The sequence below is a fragment of the Fistularia commersonii genome, chromosome 21 (assembly GCF_037954325.1).
Source record: "Fistularia commersonii isolate RoL2024-O1a breed Wild chromosome 21, RoL_Fcom_v1.0, whole genome shotgun sequence".
Classification (NCBI taxonomy): domain Eukaryota; kingdom Metazoa; phylum Chordata; class Actinopteri; order Syngnathiformes; family Fistulariidae; genus Fistularia; species Fistularia commersonii.
In genome coordinates, this window is record NC_141304.1 from 11,316,901 (window position 1) to 11,335,245 (window position 18,345).

The 18,345-nt window shown below is 37.4% G+C and overlaps 1 protein-coding gene across 3 annotated transcripts in view; it reads left to right on the forward strand.

The window, feature by feature from the left end:
- The window catches only part of iqsec1b (IQ motif and Sec7 domain ArfGEF 1b), a 112,156-nt gene that overhangs the window by 25,367 nt on the left and 68,444 nt on the right, over nt 1-18,345 (forward strand). For 2 of the 3 annotated variants that reach the window (XM_086167878.1, XM_086167875.1), the window contains exon 2: nt 7,431-7,538. The exons of the other annotated variant lie outside the window; for it this stretch is intronic. In XM_086167878.1, the coding sequence (XP_086024004.1) occupies nt 7,431-7,538 (108 nt within the window). The remainder of the gene's footprint in view (nt 1-7,430; nt 7,539-18,345) is intronic. 3 annotated transcript variants of the gene reach the window in all.

Here is an 18,345-nt window from a genome sequence, read left to right on the forward strand (position 1 = left end):
CTGCTCACATTTTTCAGCCTCAAAACATGTCCACGTTCTTTTCTGTACTCTTACTTTCAAAATGCCTCACTGGTAGACTGTAAAAAAAATGGTTTTCCCCTCACACTCAGTACTCAGCATTTATTTCTTAGAGTGCAAATCATGAACAAGTTATATAATGAAAAGCCTGATTGTGACATTTGAATTACCATAGAACACTAATCGGCACCCATTTTTTCAATTGACTTTATTTCATGTTTTTACAAATCAACTCAATTGCTATATTCTATAATAAGCAATTATTATTTACGGATTACATGGATGCATCCAGACTTGCATGCACGTAAGTTGGCGAGTGACTAAAAAATAGACCAGCCAAAAAAGAAAACGATGCATTCAGTCAATCATCATGTCACAAAAGTACTATCACACTATCAACTGTCACAAAATCTTTATTGCCTTTTTCCTCCCTTTCCCCTCTACTTATTTTCCATATAATCACATCCTCGCACTTTTTAGTGAGGTGATGTTTATTTTCAATTCATCTCTGTTGAAATTTTAAATATCCGATGTGACATCTCATCCCAGAACCGATTGTGTGTAATTTATTGCATCACTCCAGGTTGCATTGTGTGTCCCTTATTCATGCAAGACAGTTCATGCAAGTTTACATCTGGATTCAAAGGGTTATTTTTTTCTACTTTTTTTTGGGGGGGGGGGGGGACTACACAGAGGAGAAGTAACATTTCATTATAAATTTACGGAAAAAGTAATATCTGAATCAAGTATTTCTAAATGGACAGTAAGATTGTCTGATTTGTCAACTTTTTCTGTGAAAATGTGATTGAACATGTACTATATGTTATTTGCTCCAGGCTACTGGTTGTGGCCATGACGCTGCATGCAATCAATAGACAACGACAGGCGTCCTGGATGAGATGAATGGACAGGGCATCTGATAATACCCTTCAGATTCAGTGGAGCTTTATTTCTCTCCAAGTTGGCCGGAAGGCATCTCATTTAGTCATAAAGCTTCCGTGTGTGTTTCAGGGAACAGAGACCTGCAAACTCTGTGCCAACTCTACCAAGTTTTTTTTCCTAAAATAATGAGTATAAAGGTTTATTATCATTTCAATGATGTTTCTCATCATTCTAGTATGTAGGGCCAAGAATACTCGCTTTTTTATTACCACCTAAGATCTATAATTGTATAATTTGAAAGACTGGTGGCCATTAGACGGCATACTTTGCGACAGAGTCACCAGAAGCTCCAGCAGTTACCTGAAAACTTCATTTTCACAAATGCCATTACCTGTTTTTGAGCATTTTTGCCTCTTGTATAGGAGTAAGTGAGACTATTTAGCATTTTGGAATTGTCAGGGGATATCATTTCCATAATACCCCAGGTTTGAATTTAGTGCGTCATGCAAGGTATGAAAGACTTCGCCCCTAAAATATGCAGTTGAACACAAAGTCAGCACGTGTGGATTCATGCAGTCAATTTGCTTATACTTTGTAACAGAGCAGAAGTATTTAGATGTTAATTTAAGTAGTATTAGCCTTAGTGTACTTCTGGCTATCAAATGCCCCAAAATGTTGATTGCTGCTTTAATCTGTCTCGAGCTGCTCACCTGCAGAGTTCACTGAGATAAAAGTTATTTGAATGGTCATTTTCCAATGATTTTGATTAATCGAAGAAACGTTGTAAATAAACTTGCCTATGAAATGCACCAGAATTAACAGAATAAGGGCTGTCGCTATCTTCTGGGTCAGGGGTGAAGAGACGTGTGCATGAACCAATATGAAGTGAAAATGTATTCTAGTAGAGTTGATTTTTTGGTATTTTTTTTTAAGTTTTCCCGCTTGTTATTATACAATATATTCAATTTTGTGTATATGTATTACCAGCAAGCCCTCAAATGCCATTTCCAACAGACGATGTTTCTGTAAAGGTTGTCCATCAAGCTTGACATTTTCATAAAAAAAAAATTCAAGCCAAGGTCCACATTCACTGTGGTGATAAGAAAAGTGTATGATTTTCCAGATACTGGTCAGGCAATAAATTCCCCCGCCAGCAGAGCAGCCTTAGCTTCAGCATTGGGTTTCCTCCTGGCACAATATTCCCGTCGCAGGTGTAAATATCACGTGTAATTTACCAACATTTAAATCCGACTCACCAGCCAGACAGAAAGGCACGATCGCAATTTATAAAATCTACTGTTTAACGATGAAATCTTTAAATCAACATTAGTAATGATCGGCATGGACTGTGCGGCCCTATTTTAAGGATACGAGAGAACGCCAACATAAATACCATGAGCTGAGGCTGAAACTTTTAATTTACCAGTTGATGCAGATTCTATCACTCAGCTGTTATCACAAACTTTAATTAGTTACTCAAAGAATGAAGAAACAGCAGCCAAAGTGGGTATCTTCTATAGTTTAGATGGTGAGAATGTCTGCTTCCTTCCAAACTACAGCATGCATATCTTCCACATTTAATAGCTCAAGTTAATAGGCTGAATGATAAGTGACTCCATTATCACCAGTAAAAAAACCTCTGTGTAGCCATAACTTTCAACTACTATGCACCATCATTGGATAACAAGTGCTGGCCATGAATGTATAATAAAAAGAGGATCAGCATAAACAGAAGGGGCTCCATTGATTTCCTAATTTCTTCATTCAGGAAGGCATCTTTTTAATGCCTTCCTGTGAATAAAAGGTACCGTGGGAAATGCAAACGTTGACATTGATAGCTGAGGTTTATGAAATTCAAAGTCACCGGGTTACGAGTCGGGGTTGGTAGAGTAACACCCTCTAGCGATGTTGTCCTCGGATATTCAGCGTGTTTGTAACATTTTCATAGCTTTTGTTTCCTTTGCTGGAGGTAATTGTTCAACCCAAATATTTGGGACTTTTATTTTACGCTGGAGCAAATAAGTGGTTGCAAATATTAATGCCGTGCTGTCCTTTCCACGCTCATAATATCAATCAGGAAGAAATTATTATGCACTAAAGAGTGGGGTTCATCACCTTTCTTTATAACAGAAGCGAACAAGAAATTCAAAAAATTCTGTGCAATATTCAGAACTGTGCAATATTTCATTTCATAACAGCTACACTACAATTTTTTCTTTTATCATACTATTGTGCACTCCTTACCTCACTTGTTACTAAGACACTCATAGTTTTATCACTTGTTTACTAAGACACTTTATAGTTTCACTGAGACACTTTATAGTTTATAGTTTTATTTTTGTTTCTAATTCTGCCTTTTTTCTTATTATTATTTATTACTGTTATATTTTCTGTAACTCTGGCACAACAATTTCCTTCGGGATTAATAAAGTTGTTCTTATCTTATCTTATCTTATCTTATCTTATCTTATCTTAAATGACGTACCACTTGTTGAGGAGTGTTGATATTGCACTGCTTCCCCCTCCTGAGCCACCGGATGGTGGACCAGAATGTCCTTAAAACCATCCGAAAGTTGTGCTCCATGGCCTCATTAAACGCCCCCAACACCAATGCCTCGGTCGTAGCTGACTGAACCGGCCAAAAAAAAATAAAAAATTAGTTTGGGTGAACCGGGAGCGCGTGGTGGAGGATCCTCTCCCTTTTATTAATACATACCTCTATAGTCTGGGTCTAATAGGGCTTCATTTTGAATGTCCTGCATGCTCGTGGACCCGAGAACAAGTTTATATTTTCATGTTGTTACTATCTCTTTCTGTCACGGTGTAAATTCAGCTCTGTTATGTCGAAAACTCATGAATAATTGATGAACGGAGCCGTTGCATTGGTTCGTTTTGCAAGTGTCACCGGGAGACCTATCAAGATACGCTGGCTTCATCAGACATGGCTCTTAAAAACATCCCTGCTTGTCACAACAATAATATGTTACAAGTGTTGCTGCCTCTCTGAAGTTCTCATGGAAATATCATCAGAGAATTGAGTAAAGCCTGCCTCGTCTGCATTTTAAATTACACAAGAGCTAGTGATGACATTCATTAATCATCACAAGCTTCCTCGCCACTTATCCATGTGCAGAGCTTTTTAACGGCAATCGCATCGTGAGTAACTGGACACCGAGGGAGAAAGCGGCTTCATGACAGCTTTTTCTGATAAGTTCTGCTGTTCTTTAACTATTTGATTGTGTTCTTTTCGATATCCACCTTCTGCAAACCGCCATGGGGGGTATTTACCAGCAGAAACCTAGGGTAACGGGGTACTGGGGGGGGCAACACATTCGAATGAGAACCTCCTTAGCCCGAGTCAGTGGGCGAAACTACAGTTCTACCAAGTATCTAGTTCAAGTTATTGTTTGCCAACAAAATATTTCATGAGAGAAACTGATGCAAGCTCTTCTTCACTCAAGCAAACAGCCTGCCATGCAAATTGTCTTTGTAACAGCACAAAGAGTGTTTTCATCAATATCACATTACTTTGGACAGCCCTGGAGCGCTATATGGGAATAAAAAAGATAGACCCGAATCCTTCGTAAGGTGGGTCTGTAATTTAATTTTTTCCTTTAGATCTGCCGTTACTCGACGAAATATCAAAAATGTCACAACAACGCAGCTTGCAGCTCAATTGCACACATCATTGGAGTCTCTTTCAAAATACATTTTCCGTTTAAAAGTTACCAGGCAATTTGTAGTAGCACATCCTCCTGCAAGGGAGCCTTCGGTTAGGCCCGCGTGACTTATGTGGTCCAGGGTTTGTGTTTGTTTTCCAGTTGTTTGATCAGCCATGGAGATAAGGAGATACTGGCCAGAGTAAGCCAGTTTCAAAACCTGTTCTAGTATGCAGTGAGAGTGATGTCAGCACAGTCCAAAGTCCCTCTTTGGATGTAAATCCTGACTATGAAAAGAATCATAAAGTGCAATAACTCATATAATGTCACTATTAAACTTAGCCACAGTGATTTATATGTATTTCACTTTTACTGTATCTGCTACTGTCGCAATGAAATGAATGACCCCCCCCAAGACGTCAATGTTGGATTTGAGATTTAATTATAACTAAGAAAGTTATCATAATGCCATCATGTTGATAGATAGATCAAGTTTTTTTTTTTAATTTATTTTCCTATTTAACAGTAACAGAGAGCATTAAATTGTAACACAGACAAGAAAAAAATAACCTGCGCCATTACAACGAATTCTCATTCTCTTGCAAGATATTCACTACTGATGGTTCAAATTGGTTACATCATTTTAGAGGTGTAAAACATGGGAACAGTCATTTAGAATTAAAAATAAGTAAGTGTTATTATGAAATATTACCCATGTAATGTCACTATTGTTGTAATGTGCCGGTAATTTAAGTTGTTGTGAACCCCTGTTGCTAACCGTGTTTGCAAATTTGCAAATATTGAAATGTAAGCAAACTTGGCAAATTCAGATTCATTTTCAAATGATTTTCCTCCTTGTTCTTTTGTGACAGCCCTAAGCTCTGTGCAGAAATTTGGGGATTATGGCAAAACTAAAAGTGAAAAAAACAAAAAACAAAATGTTCCCTCTTGTCATTTTGATAAAAGATAAACAAAGGATATAAATGTTTCATTTGATAAGGATCTGCTGTAATCTTCTACTAAGAGGCAGAACTTTAAAAACATGTCAGTCTTTGTTCAAGAATTGTTTTTTAGGCAGTTTTTAATCTTTAACCTCCAGCTTGTCACTTGTCTTTTTCTGAATATCTAAATATTTGTATCAAACATGAACTATGGGGCTCGCTGAAACTTGCTCTTTGACACGACAGCTTGTAAATCAAATACATCTCTAAAATATAGCAGTGTAGATGTTTGTACTCCGGTCAAGGTTCCGTGTTATAACCTCCAATTGGACCAGGTGGTGTTTTTATTGCTGTCGACACATACCATCGTAAAAAACCCCAGCTTTGAAAAAGGAATGATGGGATTCATAAAGTTTTGGATGTCATAATTTAATTTAGAATTTGGCCCTGTGTCAAGTGTCTTTCTCAGAAGCAGTCTGTTTAGTAACATGGGCATCGAGCTCCAATTCCCACATGTTAGACTTTCAAAGCAGTTAGGTTACCATGGCTACACATCCCGTACTTCATCGTCCCTCAGCATGATAGCAATGTTGATAACCTTCCCCCTAGTCGACAAAAAATGAATATAACAAAGTGGATGGAATATGATAACAATCTATTTAGAAATGAACGGGCAGTGAAATACATTGACACTTTTGAATAGAAAGTAAAGTTGTCGCTTAAATCTATATTCTCAAACATTGCTTAGATTCGATTATGCTCTATGAGATCCACCAGGTACTCCCTCAGTTGTTGTAGATTAATCCATTGTGTTGGGTTCTGCAAATCAATGCTATTTTCAGAGGCTTTTGTGAGTCCTTAAGAATGCAATTAGGAAAATTATAATTCAGGACACACACAAGGCAAACTCTTTGGGGTCAAAAGGCTCTGCTTTTGCAACATCTCAAATGTTCAAAGGCTGATTGCATGCAGCTTCTTCACTTTTTAAGCATCCCAAAATGAAAATGTGATCATTTCATGAAAGGATCTATGAAAATGAGCATATGTGTCTCTGCCAGGAATAATACAAAGCAAAAGCAGCCCGTGGAGTAGACATTTTGAACCCATAATCAAAAATGAAAATAATAAAGGTTGAGTGATGATGTTGCACTGAAATGACTCAACTTGTGCTTGTGCATTCACTTCATTTTATTTTAGGCATGCTAGAGTGATACACAATGAGATTTGACAGAGTTTTGTTTTGTCATTATTATTCATTGTTGTGACTAAACACAAAACATCATTGAAACTGCATTTATTGGACAACAAGAAGTTTTATATCTGTTATAATTTGGTGTGTTTTGTGCTTTCGGGTCAGTGTTATGTATTGTGTAGCACAGACTACAGTGGTGGGACTCATCTCTGCCTTGGCTAATAGTTGGATTTCTTGTGTGAAAGAACCTCCACGCGACCGTAGATTGTAGTGTGGGACGCTGGAATTGAACACGCATGTTAGGAATCCGTGACGGATGCTCGCGAGACCGAGCAATGTCATTATGGCTGCGTGTGATTTTTACTGCTAGTGAAATTTAAAATGCTGTTTTTTTGGGGGGGAGGCGGTTCATCGCATCAGATCGGATAGAAAAATGTTTTCTACCGCTTCATTTTCTTTAAAAAAACTAATATTAAGAATAATAGCTGTTTCCTCGAAGATGCAAAAGAAACAACCATTATGGTACAGCACGTGAAATACTTTGTGTTCTGTGTTGTTTTAGGTCAGTTTTATACATGGCTGTGCACCCTAAATATTTTCAAGTAAAAAATTTCTGTTTATTTTTAGAGATTGCCTGATTTTCTGTGATATAAATGAAAGGATACTCCATGATGGAATTTTTTTTTATACTTTTCCTCATTGTGAATCTCTCTCTTTTTTTTTTTTTGTATCTTAAAGGCGAGTCTCGGCATTGCCTCCAAATGTCTCAGAGGTCCCTCTGAACCTCGTCTTCACTCCATGTCGAAGGAAGTACCCCTGCCGCAAATGGAAGTCAGCGTCTTTTAGGTAAATCCAAAGTTTTTATACAAGGAGGCAAGGATTTCGCAGTGGCGCATGGCTATCTGGATATTACCACTCAGTGTGCGAATTCTCTCATCCTTGCCTTCCCCTTGCAGCCGTTGAGTGTCTTTGTTAGTCTTTTCCTTTTGTTGAGGAAAACCTGCACTGTGCACATCTTGGTAAGTGGCTCTCTCAGAGTCTAAGCCCTCTTGAGCAGAAAATGGACAAAGAAGGGAAAGCACAATTGGCAAAGTGAATGTTTGTAATAATATAATAAAGTAATATAAAATAAATAAATATAGTGTAAAATAAATATGTATAATATAGAATAAATAAATATAACATAAAATAAAAATATAAATTTTATGATATAAAATAGTAATGAAATCGCAGGGAAATCCCTAGGGGCTTACTTATCTCTCCCCTGTAGAAATATTTTAGAATGAATTCAGGAACGATAACGTCAACAAAGTCGCGAAAATGGCGACATGCCTTGTTTGTTTTTGTATTAAGGATGTTGCAGAACCTCCTGTCCCCTTAACCATGTGGTCCTCAACGCTTTGGTTGAGTTTCCTTGGGCGAATAACAAAAGCTAGAAAAGTGAGAGATTAAAAAACCCTCTCAGAGAATAATGCAGAGGGACGCAGACTTCCTGCTGTAGCTATCGAATATCCAGCACTTTGACAGTCACTGTGAAGGTATGGAGGTAGCCAAAAATGGATATAAGCAAAAAAAAAAAAAAAAATTCAGTATGTCTAGCCTTTTTTTGTGAGAGAATACATTTTCCAAATGAGAAAGCTAACCATTTTTATTGATTCTATCTCTTATGATCAAGATCAAGTATTTGTAAATAATGCATGTCTTCTACACATTTATTGGGAGCTGCCATCTTTCTTCAAACTACTCGGGAAGTCTCTCCAGTAAAAATGAAATACCATGATGAACAAGTGCACATCCATTTTGATTGTCAGTCTGACTCGGACTGATGCTCAAGTCATTACAATACTTAAAGCGGCGCGTTGGCCAGATAATATCTATAATCAAGTGAAATACTTGACAAGCATGGAGGAGGTTGTACATGCTGCAGGTGAAATACAGAGTGGAGTCATTTGCTACGCACTGAAGCAGCTTTACAAACAGATTATTGTAAGAATTATTCGGGCTCGGAACACTATAGAATTATTATGACGCTTTCAGTAAATAGACTTTTATTAAAAACGATCGTGCAGAGTAAAGGAGCTGTGAATATGTCACTATTAAAGAAAACTACTTCCCTCCTAAACCACTGCTTTTGTGATAAGCTTGAATTGTACAGCAACAAACAACTGCTGGTATGCCGGTATCTTATCATGACTGATTCTTCTGAGAAACTTCTGGTTCTTTAGATACGAAATGCTACACAAAGTTCCCCAGATAGTCACAAGCATTGTATTAAAAGTTTACCGATCCTACAAACAGCAAAGTATTGCCTCCTAGAAATGTGATTTATGAGACTGATGAGTAAGGATAAAGTCTTGTGAGCTGAGGTGTGTAAAAAGCCTAGTATATCTACTAAAAGTCTAAGTGTAGCTCACAAGAATGGCAGATTTTTATATTTTAGGGCTTTTCTTTTACGAATGAATCTCAATAAAGCAGTGGCATAAGAAATGCGACTGAAAAAAATGAAAACAGATTAATAAATCGAATAAGAAAATTTAGAGCTACACCGAGACCCTTGTTCAAACAGTAATATGTTTTCACCACTGTACAGGAACTAAGTGTGTGTGTGTGTGTGTGTGTGTGTGTGTGTGTGTGTGTGTGTGTGAGTGTGAGTGTGAGTGTGTGTGTGTGTGTGTGTGTGTGTGTGTGTGTATATAAGTGTGTGTATAAGTGTACACTTATATCATATATACTTATATATATATATACACACATATACTTGTTTGTGTTTCATATACACACATTCAAATATTGTATATAACAACATATATATATGTATATATACATATATATATATATATAGCAAGTATATAACACATCAACAATGGCATATGTATTTTTTATCTTTCAAAATATTTTTTATATATTTTTTTAGAAATATGTATATTTTTGTTATTTTGTTTTATTTTGTTATAGATATTCTGATATTATAATTATTAGTGTTAATAATCCTGCTCTTCAATAAACCCATATTGAAGTTGTCCTCAGACAGAAAATGCCTTTGGGTTTTTTTCTTGTCTCCAGTAATGAAGCCACTTTCTCCGCTCGGCTTCACAGAAACAGCCATTGTGATGTTTGTAATTAAAATTGTATTCGATTGTCTCCATGCCGTTGGAACAGGAAAGGAAGAAAAAAAAAAAGAGAAATCTGCATCTGTGTGATTGTTTGGGATGGTGACACAGCATTCAACATATTCAGACAGATGAGATTTATAAATAGTCACAATAGAGCCGTCACTGGAGCCCTGGAAGTATTTATAGATTTGTGTGAATGCTCTGCCCCAGTTGCATTCATTTTAAAACAAATAGGTATAAACGTTTCTGTCCTGAGCACCTCTTCAGCTGTGCCAAATGCTAAATGCTGTTCTGAATATCATGCTCACGCGTGATTATCTACTTATGAGAGCACGTTTTTTTCTTGAAAACATGCAAATGAAAACTCCAAAGGAGCATTTACTTGACCAGTCAAGTGTTATTTGTTGGTCTATGTCAGACTGCATTCGTTTTTCCTCTCTAATTCTGGTCAGGCTCTCTAGATGTAAAGAAACACTCAGAGAGCTCCAACAGGACCATTAGCTTTCCTCTCTATACAACACAAACCCACAGCTGAAAGTTTAGCTATATTTTCTGCTTTTTTTTTTGTGACAATCCACCCCCTGCGTAACCATGGTAATAGACAGCGTGACAGAGCGAGAAAGGAAACCCCCCTTTGCAGAGAAAATAAGTAAGGAGAAATCACTACACCCAACCAGATGAACATTTAGGTAGATCCAACAACAAAAGCTCAGTCTTTTATGGTAACGCCAAATTTGAGGGAGGATCCTTTTTGCATATTTTGAGAAATATCCTTCTTAAGAATTCCTTGCATCTACATGTAGACCATTTTTTACAATGGAAATGACTCAACCCAGTGCCAAGAACATTCCCACATTATCCTTCTCCAGGAATCTTATTGGTGTTTCTTATAATTCTTCTCAGAAAAGGGAAAAAATCCCTCCGAAGCCCCAGACTATCGGCTTATATTCCATATGTATAAGATCTAAAGACTTAAAATAGCATCAGACAGTTATGATGCTATTCCTACCGGAAACAGAAAAACTCTGTCTCCCCATGTTGATCCACAAAAGGTGTTACTACACAATGGTTACTAGTTAAGGTTTCATATAAAGTTTATTTTTTAAACTAACTAAAGCGGTTTAAGTTCTCTAACTTTTTAACCATTTTTAATACTTGTTGATTCTTTTTCCACCGAAGCGAATTCAGCATCTAGTTAGACAATTGTTTTGTTCCATGCAAATAATTGTAATGTCCTCATAGCATCGATTGGGGGAAAAAGGGGCTGCTTTATTTGTGCGAGGTGAAAAAACGAATGCCGGATACTCTTTATATCCGCAAAACCATTTCTGGCTATTATCTTGAATCTGTACATTAATTCTCTGCCTTGCCCGCATAAATGTTGATCATCCGCTTGTGTGTAAGCAAGTTGATGTACAACGCGCAGAGACTCGGTGTACAAGCTTCTATTACCTTAGGCTGTTGAGGGTGGGCGGCAGGCAGTGGGAACAGAGTGTCAATTTATCACTGTTAAAGACCCGGTAATAGGGTTAGAGGCCTCTCATCTCCAGAAGTCAGTTAATTAACTTCGCTATCTGCTGTGAGAGGACACAAGTGAGAAGACAGGCATAGATGGAGCCTTTGGGTCAAGTATATCTGACGTCCCTCAGCTCTGCGGGAGTCTGAGCTCATAGGCAGGAATCCGTCGAGGGGACATTTTACTCTGTCATCGCGGGAGCGCGGTCCATATAAAACCTGCTATTACATACAGGATTATGCCTCTGTGCGTACCTGCACAGCACTAGCTGTGCGTCTGGCATTTAGAAAATGGTGACTTTATCCTTTGCAACTTGACAAGGTTGCCTTTTGAAACTCAAATGAGTATACAATTAAATTATGTAAGAACCTTGCACGAGCTTGCTTGGCTAATATCTCGCAGTGAGCTACCTCAGCTAACACGAGCTGATACTGGCCTGGATCAGACAGCGTCATATCTGTTTTGATACAGTGGGTACAACCAGTATATTGCATATACCGGTATATAAGTGCATTGTGATAGGATACAAGGTTACATACAAGGTTTCCGCCCAGTAAAAAGGCAGTTTTTCCACCACTGTGTTTGGTCGCGGGGAAAAGTTGGGTTTCTGTAGTGTGGTCCAGACCTGCTCCTCATGCACAGTGTCATCGGACACTAAATTAACAATATACGACCTGACTTGATGTAATTATTGATTATTTTTATATTGACTACCTCTTTAAGATAATTACTTTGTTGCGCTTTTTTGTTTTTAAATTTTCTTGAGATTATTCTCTCGATGTCAGCTAAAAAACAAAGGGGGCTTGATATCTGTGTTGTATCATATAACCGTCAACATCTGGGTGCCAAAGACAGAAATAGAAAAAAAAACTAAAAAATGAATACATCTTGTTGCCCGCATGTGCCTTTGTGCGGTCGACATTGGAACCGGTTCTTTGTCAATCTGTATTCTACATTTCGCTCTTGGTTAGAATCCTTTGGAAAAAAAAAAAGGTGTAAGCCATGTTTTGGCTGCACTTTGTAGCTTATGTGTTAAATCTTATTTTTTGTATTTTATCCAGAACGGGAAATGAAAAAATATTCACGTGGAAAAGGTCATTGCAAAAGCGTTCAAATAGTGTGTCAGATTTCGTGCTCGAAGTCTTGTTAAGAGGAAGCAGAAGAAAAGGTTGCCCTACTGTACTTCACAGTGTAGACTGATGTCTTAAATTAATCCCTTGTCAGAAAATAATTGCCCTTCACACACAGCCTTGTCACAGAGGCTCACACTGTGTTCCATCAGCAGGATGTGTTGAAAGCTTCAGAAGTGAAGCTGCTGAATTAATATATAGTAGTTTAAGGTACTATCCAAGTCACTAATTATTTCAGACGAAAGAAAAATAGTGTATCAATAAAGCCATGCTCTCAGAGTGTGTGTTAGTGTGTGTTTAGTTTGTGTGAGTTCAGTTTCAAAATTAAGTTGTGTGTGTGACCTGCATGGGTCTTAATAGGTGTACCTTGTATCATCAATGGCAGAACACAGAACATTGCTAAACCAATTAAAAGAACAGCTACAACACTGTGATGGGGAAAAAAACATCTTCAAGAAACTAAACAAAGTCCAGTTGGTTCGACCAAACCTGATGTGACCAATAAAGCTTTTGCTCGGTAGGTGTTACCACTTGAATCGAATCATAGTTGCTGCAGTGCTCATCCACTCCTGCATGAAAACGAAAACTTGTATCATTCCTCCGTTTTTTAATCATGTGGTTTCAGATTAAAATCCTGAAATTAATGGACAGTAATGGAACCCAGTATTTGCTAAAAAAAAAAAAACGTACACAAATGTTTATAAACACAAACCCACACACACACAATTTTCCCTAATATTTGACAAATTCTAATATTATATATTATATATATACATATGAATGTATTTTGTGCTTCTTACAAGATGAGTTCTTGCAAATTTTTAGAGGATTTCCATTTTTTTTTATGATTGAAGTAATCTCAAACAAAAACAAAATTATAGGATTTGTATATTATTGCGTGTGTGGATGTGTGTGTGTGTGTGTGTGTATGTGTATATATATGTATATATATATAGATGTGTGTGTGTATATATATATATATATATGTGTGTGTGTGTGTGTATATATATATATACATATATGTGTGTATAAATATATATGTGTGTGTGTATGTATGTATGTGTGTGTGTATATATATATATATATATATATATATATATATATATATATATATATATATATACACATACACACCCACACACACACACACATAATTGTCTTTATGTATTTTTTTACTTGCAGCATCCTGGTGATGGGAGTTTCCAATAGTTGACCGTTAACTTGCCTTTGAGATTGTAATCCCTCCTGGGTAAATAAGTGCTACAAAGGCTGTGTCGTCTTGTTGTCAGTAATTAATCTAATGAGTCCAAATGCTCATGAGCACTTTTTCTTGATGTGGAAACTGGATTCCAGCTGCTGAGAGCACCTGTTGACACCTCCATGCAGGAGGACAGTCAAACATAAAACATGCCACAGCTGCTCGTATGACGTGCGCTTACTGATTCATTCATAACAAACCCTACAACCCTGCATAGCCTCAGGGCGTCCGATGTCCTCTCCAATCCTACTTTATATTGCTGGCAAAGAAGCGGCTAATTTGCTCAACAAGAAAACAAATCATCTCATCATCATTGCGTTGCAGTAGAAGCCTGACGTAGGGAAAGGAAGGACGAATCAGAGCTTATATCATTGATAAAAAACATTTTTAAAAAACAAACAAATGCCAGACATCATCAGAACTATTTTATCATTAGAGGCTAATTCATTAATAAATGACACTACTTTGTCTGCTTTAAAAACATTTTTAACATATGTTTGTCCATGTCAATATATTACAAAAGGACTTCTACAGGACTGTCTCAGAAAATTAGAATATTGTGGTAAAGTTCTTTATCTTCTGTAATGCAATTACAAAAACAAATATGTCATCCATTCTAGATTCATTATAAAGCAGCTGAAATATTGCAAGCCCTTTATTATTATACTATTGCTGATTATGGCTTACATCTAAGAAAACTCAAAAATCCTATCTCAAAGTATTAGAATATCATGAAAAGTAAATCTTATTTCTTTAATTGCATTACAGAAGATAAAGAACTAGAAAATCACAATATTCTAATTTTCTGAGACTGTCCTGTATAATGTTTTTGAATTAAAAAATAAAATGTAGAAAAGACACCATCATCTTTCTATCAAGGTGTTATTGCATTCATATTGAAAGTATGGGACGATAAATGTCATCACTTCATGCAATTATAAATTTGAGAAACGTTGTTATAAATAGGAGGTAGGTGAACTACAAATACAGCAATAGTTACCTTTGACAAAGAAAATGATAATTTCATTTGTTTTGTTTCAATTCATTCATTGTATTTATTGCTTATCCTGCCCTCAGTCATCACAAGGCTGGTCTCAGGCGAGAGGCAAGTCAGTCACAGCATATAGAGCCTTACAACCATTCACTCTCATTCACACCGGGACAATTTAGGGACTCCAATGAATCCTCTCCATGTTTTCGGAGTGCGGGAAGAAACCGGAGAATCCCACGCACACACTGGGAGAATATGGAGACTCCACACAGAAAGGACCAGGAGGTTGTGCATTGTTCACATCTGTTCCTCCTCCCCAGTTTAGTCTTGCGCTTGTCCACCTGTTCCCATATAAGTGTGCATGAATACATAGTTTTTATTTCCCTTTTCCTTGCACAAGTTCATTCCTATCTCCCTGCTTCATGCAAGTGTCGGATATATTGACTTTATGATTCCTATGAACAATGTTATTCTTACTTATTTTGAATTATTTCCCTTTGCACTTTTTATTTAGAAATTCAGTTTTTACTTCTAGTTAATGGCTTTTTGGTGTCTATGTATGTTGACCTTTTCCCTCATTTAGAAATCCTTTTTGCTTTACCATGAGTCGTGCATTTGGATTCTCACTTTTGCTGAATCACTCTTAAACTCCCTAGTGGAATCAAACTAGGGACCTTCTTGCTGCAAGGCAAGTACTTACCCACTCTGCCATTTATTTTCACAACACATGGAAAGCTAAACAGCTACTTAAATAAATGTCTCCATCTTAAAGAATTTATCTAGATCAGGAAGCAGTAGTGTTATCTGCTCAACAACATTTCTGATAAAATGTAACCATTCTTATCTCCTTTCTGAGTTTATGTTGGATAGAATAGCAAAAGAGTCCGATCATTAATGGTAATTTGATGCACAAGTTCTCGAGGTGTTGGAGATCGGGAGCTGGGTGATGTAGCGTAGCTTAGTAAGCTACACTGTGAAGTACAAAAGACGTTAGACTCGGTCCTCGAAAAAGTCAATGGTGCTTGCTCGGCATCTATCTCAAAATATCGGGAACCATTTGTTGTTGGCCCGACATCAACCGAAGCGATCTCAAAAGACCAGATTTTATTGAGGTTGATCTTTAACCTTTGACCGGTGAAATACCAACTGTTCATCCTTTTAATAAGGGTGCACATCAATGAAAATTTCTCAAGGTGCGGCTGAGACAAAGTTTTCACCAGAATAAAAATCCTGTGAAAACCTTCCTTGGCTCTGATCATACAGGCAGGAGACGTGTGTGGGTGAACAGCTGCCACGGCGGCTCAAAGACCTTTCCTTCTTCAACCTATGTGGACACTTGGGCTGAAACCCGGCAGCCAATTTTTCAAATGAAGGTCTCTTGGTATTTCTGCCTGCTGCAGCTTTGTCCGACCTAATGAAATGAAGGTTTGGATTAATGAGTAATAGTCTGTTTTTTTTTTTTTACCAGCTGCAGAACTACAATAAACATAGTTTGTATGTGTTGCCGCTTATTTGTCATTGGCTGGTCTGCATATTGAGAAAGTGACACCAGTGGGACTTGTGGAAGAGGTGAGATTTGAACTCATGTTCCTCCTCATGGGGCTGTTTCTGTGGTAATGAACAATGTAAAAATCAATGTTGCTCTCGGTCACCAGTGCAGCTCTCCTTACAAAAGTAAGCAGCAACAATCTCCAGCTCAAAGATCTATTTCAACAAGCTCTCGAGAGGAGCACGAGGATCTATAGGACATGGGTAGATCCACTATGTGATTCTATACATCAGGGAGAAAGAGGAGGAGTAGGGCTGAATGAAAGGGGCTGATATGTTGGATTAACTCAAAAATGCTGATGAGAATGATTTTAAAATTAAGCTGCAAGCTGTGGTGAGGGGCCAAGATGACCAGCACTGAGTCACCATGGCAACCTGCCCTGATCATGTCAGGCTGACAGAGCTGATAGGAATGTCAGTGAACTGAAGACTGGCCGAGATATCAGCTCAAATTCATTTGGCTGTATATCATGAGAATTGGTCACTGTTTTGGAGAGACATCAGCACTTATGATGGTATATGTGATATGAAAAATTATTGCTTATACCCATGTGTATGCGTTCATGGGTTACGTTCTAAAAATAACCCGCAATAGGCAAAATCGGCAAAGTAGTCAGCTTGTCAGCAAAGGTTTCATAAAGTTTTTTAGTTTTTGTGCGGATAACGCTGGTATCCAGCATAATGTTCTTTTTCCTGAAGTCATTAAACCACAAAGCTAAAGCAGACTCCATCATTACAATGGTATTGTTGCGAACAGTCACAACCTTTTTCGCATCCTTGTTAAAACTTATTGCTGCTGTCGTCCTTATGTTATTTTCCTCCTCCTTTATGCAACGAACCGAAGATTCATTTATTCCGTAATGGCGCCCTTCAGCCGCATTTACCTTCATTCAGCATGTCCAGAAGTTAACCTTTTTCTGCGATAGTTAACATCTTCCTCTTCCTTTTGGGCACGTCGTCAGGTGCCTTTGCCGGTGCTGAACATCTGTCGACATTGTGGGCTTTGTCATGGAGAAAATTTGCAAACGTAAGATTTGGCAAGCTGTACAGAGACAAGGCGCGGAGATTGTTGGCACTGGCCTCCCGCCCTTTAGCCAATTAGGATGTAGAACACAACATATTGTACTGTAAAAAAAAAAAAAAAAAAAAAGCATTAAAAAAAACTGCACTATATTATATTAACCAGCGTAGCTAGTGGTTTAAATGCATTCGATGAGCTACAGTGGCAGCAGCATCATACCCTGCAACTTTTCCCTTTTAAGTGACCCATCTCTTTTTCCAAGGGCGCAAGGATAAGAAGCTGCCGATACAGCTGTCCGATGCAAGTTAAACAAAATAATTCAGTTTCATTAAGTCAACACTATTTCCAAATCAATGTGTCATGTACAGATAGACTGCATGGAGACAGACCTGGAGCAGCCGATGCTGATGGAAATATTTCAATAAGTTTTCCGGGTCAGCACTCATGCAAAAAGTCCCATTTTCTGTGACATGAAGACAATAAATAGCTGATCATTATGGCCTGGTATTACAGGATATTCCAGGTTCTTTGTCATTGCCTTTTACGTTTTTTCAAATGATTCATTTCAGAATGAGGAAAGTAGCTTAATTCAAACGTACATATTTCTACAGGACTGTCTCAGAAAATTAGAATATTGTGATAAAGTTCTTTATCCTCTGTAAAGCAATTGCAAAAACAAAAATGTCATACATTCTGGATTCATTACAAATCAACTGATACGTTGCAAGCCTTTTATCATTTTAATATTCCTGATTATGGCTTACATCTTAAGAAAACTCAAAAATCCTATCTCAAAATATTAGAATATCATGAAAAAGTATTTTTTGTTTTTTTAATTGGATTACAGAAGATAAAGAACTTTATCAGAATTTTCAAATTTTCTGAGACAGTCCTGTAGAATGTGGACGATAATGCGGAACTCAAGGTTTGTTTCTGTTGTTTTTATTTTCATTTATTTGTTTAGTTTTTTGGTCTGCGGGTTGTAGCCAGAAAACCCATGCTGCCATGGGGAAACATGGAAGCCAATGAATTTGGAAGCCGCGGCAAACATTTTGTCGCCAAGAAGGAGTTTTTCA